At 38.0% G+C, this 7,806-nt stretch overlaps 1 protein-coding gene across 1 annotated transcript in view; it reads right to left on the minus strand.

Annotated features, from left to right (window-relative positions):
• Positions 1-347: 347 nt before the first annotated feature.
• The window catches only part of scdb (stearoyl-CoA desaturase b), an 8,981-nt gene continuing 1,522 nt past the window's right edge, over positions 348-7,806 (minus strand). The window contains exons 2-6 of the mRNA XM_037686851.1: positions 7,453-7,690; positions 4,169-4,299; positions 3,753-3,958; positions 2,201-2,433; positions 348-547 (exon numbers count right to left, since the gene is read on the minus strand). Of these exons, the coding sequence (XP_037542779.1) occupies positions 348-547; positions 2,201-2,433; positions 3,753-3,958; positions 4,169-4,299; positions 7,453-7,681 (999 nt within the window). The 5' untranslated portion in view covers positions 7,682-7,690. The remainder of the gene's footprint in view (positions 548-2,200; positions 2,434-3,752; positions 3,959-4,168; positions 4,300-7,452; positions 7,691-7,806) is intronic.

Consider the following 7,806-nt stretch of genomic DNA (forward strand, 5'->3'; position numbering starts at 1 on the left):
GTTGGCTTTCAAAGTGCCAAAGACGATGCAAAAGAGCAAATTATTCAACAAAAGTTAAAGACAATTACTTTGTCAAAAACTGCTTTTGCACACGTGTGATGTCAAAAAGTATGTCATGGTGGAAAATGTTTGGTTTTTGCACGTGTCAAGTTTCCATTGGTTATGAAAAATCTGTGAACACAACAAAGACAGCCACAACCTTTATGGAAACAATTACTGAAATATTAGTTCCACTGAAAGGTTGAACTCATGATTAGAAGCATGGAAATCACTGTTGCACCAGTGAATTGTTGCAGTACTGGTTGCTACATCCTCAGCCTTTAACTCCTTTTGTGGCTCGCCCTGACTCAGCCACTTTTATAGCTGCCGTCACCCGTTCGCCGCACGCGAGCCGTGATCATCTCCTTCGAAACCTGCTTGCAGTCTCTGGCCAAACCTACAAAGCACATGAGGTTTATAAAGGCCGTGGTGACGTTGATCTTGCAGCCGAACTCACTTGTGGAGTAGTCGAAGGGAAATGTGTGATGGTAGTTGTGAAAGCCTTCACCTGAAATAAACAATAATGTTGCGGTGAATTACGTGAAACAAAAGCATGCATACTTATAGTGTGATATAATTTGACTAAATCGTGCATATGACTGATAATTTAATAAGTCACCTTAAAAGGTTATGCAAATTGACAAGAGATGACTGTCGTGTCATGTAACTCGCAACCTTCAACAGTAAATTTGTTGATTTACTTATTACAATGCCAATCTAGCCTCCTCCTGTAAAGTTAAATATATTCACTTGCAGCTTTACTAACTTGGCATTGATGTCGGATAAATAAATTTAATAAATGTGGTGATTTAGAAGGCCCAAAATGAACACATATAGGAAGTAGAACAGGGCTATTCAACTAAACTGCTCAGGGGGCCACAGTTACTGAAAGCCAGCAGCTCAAAAGTCATTGTGTAAATAAACCAAATATTAAAATGTTATGTTACCTTTTAAAATTGTTTATTTTGTTACATTGAATCATAAATGCAACTACAGAAACTGCATTTCCTGCGAAAATGCAGTGTGAATGCATATTACTGAAGAACTTGCTGGAAAAACAGCTGAACTTAGCTAAAAACAATCTGAATTGTAGCTGAAATGGAAGAAAAAGCCTAAGCTAGCAGAAGAAAGAAGAAAGGACAAGTTTGCTGAAAGAAACAGAAATTAGCACAAAAAAATGGAAATTATCTGACAAAAGCTAAAATCAGAAGAAAAGAAAACAACAGCTAAAAAGCAGAAAGAAGCTTAAATTACCAGTAGGACGTGGGGAGAGCACATTTTTGCTGAATTAGGCTGAAAAGAGTTGAAATGAGTGCACAAATGTGGAATTAGTTGAAAAAGCTAAAATTAGCATAAAACAGCTAAATAGTAGCTGAAATAACTGAAACCAGCAGAAACAAGCTGAAAGGAGCATAACAAGCTGAAATTAGCAAAAAGAAGTTAAAAGAAGCACAAAAACATTGTAGTTAGCCAAAAGAGTCTGAAAAGAGCACAAAACAGCTGAAAAAACAGCTGAAATTAGCTGAAAAAAAGTTTAAATTTGCACAAGGAAGCTAAAAGAAGCTGAACTGGAACAAAATGTGAAAGGAGCAGTAAAAGGTTGTAAACAGATCTAAAGATTTGAAGGATGGAAAATGAGCTCAATTCATTTTCTATAAGAAATAAAAGGAAGAAAAGGCTAAATATTTCAAAAGGCTAAAGTTGCACCAATACCAAAAGTCAAAAGCTACAAGTTGAGTAGCCCTGATGTAGAATATGAAATGGTGCACCAGTGTTCAGTTAGTGCTGCTGGAGTGTGTAATCCTTTCCATCATCAGGTTTATAGCAGCTGGTCATGTTACTGCAGAGGTTTCCAGTTAAAATGTTGAAAAAGACAGAAACAGAAAGGAGAATGCAAGAAGATGTTCATGCATGTTCTGACAACATGCAGGCGTTAATTTGTCAATTTTTCTAAACTAAAATTCCTCAAAATTTCGTGTATTTTTTTCTTAAGACAATCACACTTTAAAATTTTTTGACACATCTGATATTAAAAAATAAATGTCCCAGAAAACTGCTTCAAGTCTACGTACCTGTAAAAAGTAAAAGTTTCACAAAAGAGAGCCACTGAAATACAAGAATTTTATTATAAAACAGTTAAAAATGAGTGATGGCACCTCACCTATGGCACTCAAAGCAACAAATGCATTTTCCCTCGGGTTGATGGATTTATCATACGGCCTGTTTCCCCACATGTGCGCAGCACTGTTTACCAGCCAGGTGGCATTAAGCACCATGGCATACCTCAGGAGCCCAGGAACAAAGTATCCCACCATCAGGGACTCCCCCCAGAAGTACCAAGGCACCAGCGTCGGGGCAAGGAAGCAAAAGATCACCACAGAGAGTTTGTAGTACCTGAACACAAAGGAACAAGTTGCATCAAGCACAAATCCTCCTTCTTGTGGTTTCATTATAGATAAATTTCAAAAGCAAAAACTTCACGTCTAAATGCAGGTGCATCTCAAAAAATTTGAACATTATGAAAGTTCAATATTTTTGTTAGTCATTTCAGAAAGTGAAACTCATAAATTATATAGATTCATTACACATAAATATATTTCAAGCCTTTATTTTGTGTCATTTTGATGATTATGTCTTACAAATAATGATAACACAAAACTTAGTGTCTCAGAAAATTAGAATATTGTTAAGCGGTTCAATATTATAAACTGCTGATGTCACACTCTGATCAGCTCATTAACTCCTGAGCTACAAACGTCTCATTCCTCCAATCCAGACACTCCTCAACCAGAGACAACATCAGAAGTGTCTTACCTGCTGAGGACAAAGAACTGGACTGTTGCTCAGTGAGCCAATGTCCTCTTTTCAGATTAAAGTAAATGTTCATGTCATTTTGTAAATCAAGGACTCAGAGTCTGGAGGGAGTGGAGAGGAACAGAATCCATGTTGCTTGAAGTCCAAAGTGAAGTTTCCACAGTCAGTGATGGTTTGGGTCCATGTCCTCTGCTGGTGTTTGTCCACTGTGTTTTCTGAAGTCCACGCAGCATCATTTTAGAGACTTCATGCTTCCTTCTGCTGACGAGCTTTATGGAGATGCTGATTTCATTTTCCAGCAGGTCTCAACTTCTGTCCACACTGACAAAGGTACCAAAAGCTGCCTGTGGAATATTCTAATTACATGAGACACTGATTTTTTTTTTTTTTTTTTCATTATCTGTAAGCCATAATCATCAAAATGACAATGAACAAAGGCTTGAAGTATTTCACTGTATGTGTAATGAATTTATATAATTTATGAGTTTCACTTTCTGAAATGAACAACAAAAATATTGAACTTTTTCACACTGTTCACATTTTTTTAGATACACCTGTATAAAGTAGTGCAACAGTGCACAGTTGATTTAACTCCCTGATCTTGTGATTTTGACCACTTTAATCCCCTTTTCCTGAGAACAAAGTGACAATCTGGGATTTTTTTTTCTAGAGGAGAATCGTCACTGTAGCTCAAAGCCCTACTTCATGAGCAGCTTAAAGATGGGAGGAAACACTTTTTGCAAAGCACATTCAACACAAATGTTTCTAACACTAAACTGTAAAAACATATATTTTTACAGTTCTAGCATCATGTCTGATGGACAGATGAAATGAAAAAATCTAAAGGGAACAAATGCAGACGCGTAAACGCACATTAATTACTCTTCAAACGTCCTCACCGTCTCTGGAACATCACCACTTCATCTGCCTTCAGGTCTGCCAGCTGCAGCTTCTGTCCCTTTTCGATGACTTCAGGGTGTTTTCGCACCAGCAGCCAACCAATGTGGGAGAAGAAGAAGCCCCGCTTGGCGTTGTGAGGGTCTGCGTTTGTTTCAGAGTATTTATGGTGGACACGATGATCCCTCGCCCACTCGTAAATATCATTCTGTAAGGCATGCACACGACAAGAAGATCATGAGACCACTTTAACATACATGTCGTAGTTTCAGGTGATCAGACTGAGGTCAGAGATCATAGCAGCAAAGCATATGTTGCGCAAAAGTTTTATTGCATGATGCAATCATTGGCACTCTGATCCCTCTCATTACAGAAGTGCAGCCCAATTTTAAATGTGCAATAATTCAGATTAGTTTACCTGGAATGCCATGGAGTTTCCAAGAGCGAGGAGGACTCGCAGGGGGAAGGAAGCCTTGTAGGATCTGTGGCTCCATAATCTATGAGCACCAGCAGTCACACCTAGAGCACTGTACACGTAGCACACTGCAGCTGGGAGAACATGAAGAGGAGAGATTCAAACTTTCACCAACTCTTGTCGTCTTCCATCCCCTGCGGAATGTCTGCGTCACTATGTGCTTATGTGCAGGGTGTTGTTTTCAATCTCAGGCTCTCTCTCCTCGGCCAAGGAGTAAGAGTTTGATAGGATTTATTTTTATTATTTTTGCCTCCAAATCTTATGCAAGTGTCACTTTCACCACATGTTGTCTGTCTAAACAGGTCTCACTTGTAAATGAGTCTTCGAGGCTCAATGTGATTTATCTGTGTAAATAAAGGTTGAATGAATGAATGAACTCAGCTCAGTGTTATTTCTATAAGTCACTGAGAGCAAAAACTTCTAGGAAAGCACAACAAGATGAAGGATTTTAAACGAGGGGACTGTCAAAAGCTAATGTAGGGAGGAAATAATCTCTCTTATAATCCAAATTTATAAAAATCCTAAATGCAAAAGCTGTTTTGCAAATGGGAAATGATATTTGGAAAAAATTTAGGGCATAAAATGCAAAACCCTTGCAGAGATTATTTTGTAAACGTCTTTCAAAGACAACATTTACCATGTTTTACACTTTGCTGTAACTTTACCCACAAGTGCTTTACAATGGACATGTGAATTCATTACATTTTCTATGTTAATTGCAGCATTTTTGCATCAATTTTAATACTTGAAGAAAGTTTTTGCAGCTTCATTGGCGTTGTAACAGTTCACTTTAGTTTTTCAGTGTAGAATGTTGCTAATTTTGTGTTTAATAATAATAATAATAATAATTTTTTTTATTTCAGGGCACCTTTCAAAAACCCAAGGTCACCTTACAAAAACAATTAAAATCAGCAATTAATAGAAACAGAACCAACAAATAATTAAAATAAGTCACGATAAAACAACACTTAAAACAAAGTTAAAAAAGAAACACAAGCTTCCCGTGTGAAAAATCCCATGTGGTCACGTGAAATTATGTTTAGATATTACGTGACATGTGTGGAACGTATGTATAACCTGTAGCTTTGGAACATTTTGACGGTATAATGTTATGAAGAGTCCAATGGTTGTATGTGAAACTGAGATTATATTTCACACATTTTCTTTGCTGTTATTTCCACATGGACTCCATGACTTTGCGTTATTTTCTCGAAGGTTATTCAGATAAAGTAGCTTTGGCAAGTTTCTTTATCTGACAGTTTATAAACAAAATTCTTGACCAAAATCAACTCCAAGGTTTCTCTCTGTAGCACAGAATGCTCAAGTCCAAATAATGACCTTCATTTTTGCTTTATCACACTAAAACAAATGTTTACACCCATGGGAGTCATTGAGACGCCATATTCAATATGCAGGACAGTGGGAGCGTGCAGGTCAGCCCTCACACTTGTTGTTCTGGTTTTGTTATGTTGCTGGTGACTGCGTTTGGATGTGACACAGACAAGACTCAGATCTGAGACCATGGAGGCTTCATTCTGCTGCGGTGCCACGCAGCTCACAATGGGACGTCTATTGGAGTGAGCATTGTGCTTTGTCGTCCCCGGCAAAATAACGTGCAGACAAACGTTGCCATGACAGGCAAAATGATCCAGTGCCAGAGTGGAAACAAAACGGAGACTGTTCCAGATATGGCTCAACAGTCTACACATGTAGGTCACAAAAAAAGCTAATTTTTCAGTAAATGTTTGAGTTCTTCCATGCAGCATAACAAGCCAAACCTAACTATAGGATTGATCACAAAGGAAAGTCTTAAGGCCAGTCTTAAAACTGGACAAGGTGTCAGCCTTATTTTGGGACACACATTAAGCTCAGTCGTTAAAAATGGACAGAAATCATTCGTGAATGTGTGATTAGCAATGTTTGTTTCTATTTTAATGTGTAAACTATTAATTTGAATTATTCTATAAAACAAATAAAGACAACTTTAAACCAAAAACAGATTACTTTGAATCATATTTATGCACACAACAAGTAAAAATCAATATGTATTTATTTTAACCAGCTGGGCCAGAGTAAACCATAAACATTCAAGCCTAAATTTCTGAGATTATTAAAAAAGAGAAAGAATTTGGATGATGGATGATGTTTCTTTGAAAGGACTAAAGGCTCATTTGAATTACATCATTCAATTCCCCCCCCCCCCCCTTTTTTTTTGAGAATTTTAGTACATATAAAGATAAAACTGTTTGAAGGACAGCATCTCCAACTCATATGATGACATTAAAAATAAAAAGATTTAAATATCTTGAGTGGGAATTGTTGTGAAAATATTTTGCTGACTCAGGCCATCGGAAAGTAACTTAAGTTTTTGTTGTTGTTTCCTCCAGAAAACACATATTTTAAGTGGTATAAATTTATAGGCTAGTTAAAGTGAGGGCAGCAAGATAATAATCCTAAACAGGGGAGTGAGTTCATTTTTGATAAACTCATATTTCATAACAAATAAAGCTTTAAGAAATGCCTGCTCAAAGATTGTTGGAAGAGATTTTTGCTCACAGATCATTCTTCAGTTTTAACGTTTTAAATACAAAAACTATACATAGGTAATAATAATAATAATAATAATAATAATAAATCAGCCAGAGCAAAGCCAAGGACTGACTGAGGTGCATTTCTTGTTATTACAGGTGAGCTGCTCAGAGGATTGAGTTTCCACAAAGGTGACTAAAGAAGTTCCCTCTGATCTGATGTGGATGAACACATTTCCTGGAATATCTTACAAAAAGATCTGAAGCTCTCGACCTTGACCTCTATAAGTGGCTTTAAGAATTTGTTGGACTCCTGGCAGGAACCAATGCAGACATGTTCCTGTTTTTAGTTTTCTACATTCGCCTTAGAATCTAGCTGTTTTTTGTTACCTTTTTCTTTTAGCCATCCTAATTGTAAAAAAAAAAAAAAACTGTAGTATGACTTTTTATAACTGTTTATTGTTGTTGCTGTTGTCCATTGTTGTCATCATTCTTTGTTGAAATCAAGTCTCTCTTGTAAATGAGTCCTCGAGGCTCAATGGGATTTACCTGTCTAAATAAAGGTTGAATGAAAAATACGTTAAAATCAGGCCGGATGACTCATTCATCATTATTATTATTTCCACTCCGGCTCGAGCCTTAGGCTGTATTTATCCATGACCTCACAGCATCAGTAGCTGATATTTCCCGCAGACTCACCCCATGTGAGAGTCAGAGGGGAGGCGGAGGGCAAGAGGGTGAGTCCATAGAGCGCGCCGACGTGCAGCAGCAACATCAGGATGATGTTCCTCCACACCAAAACCCTCCGCGGCGGCGGTCCTCCTTTTTCTCTGTACGACTCATCGAAAACATCGTCCGCAGTCCACGTCTCTGCCACGGACACCCCGTTCTGCTGCTTGGAAGGGCGAAGACTCCTGACTGCGGTCATTGTTGGTTTCTGGGGGAGAAGCAGAGGTTGCTCAGTCTGATGCAGAGAGGAGCTGCACCCAGCTGGCAGGAAGCTCCTCAGCTGCAGGAGGTTCCTCATCTGCAAGAGGTTCCTCAGCTGCAGGA

This window comes from Nematolebias whitei, chromosome 1 (genome assembly GCF_014905685.2).
Source record: "Nematolebias whitei isolate Nwh7 chromosome 1, NemWhi1, whole genome shotgun sequence".
Lineage (NCBI taxonomy): Eukaryota > Metazoa > Chordata > Actinopteri > Cyprinodontiformes > Rivulidae > Nematolebias > Nematolebias whitei.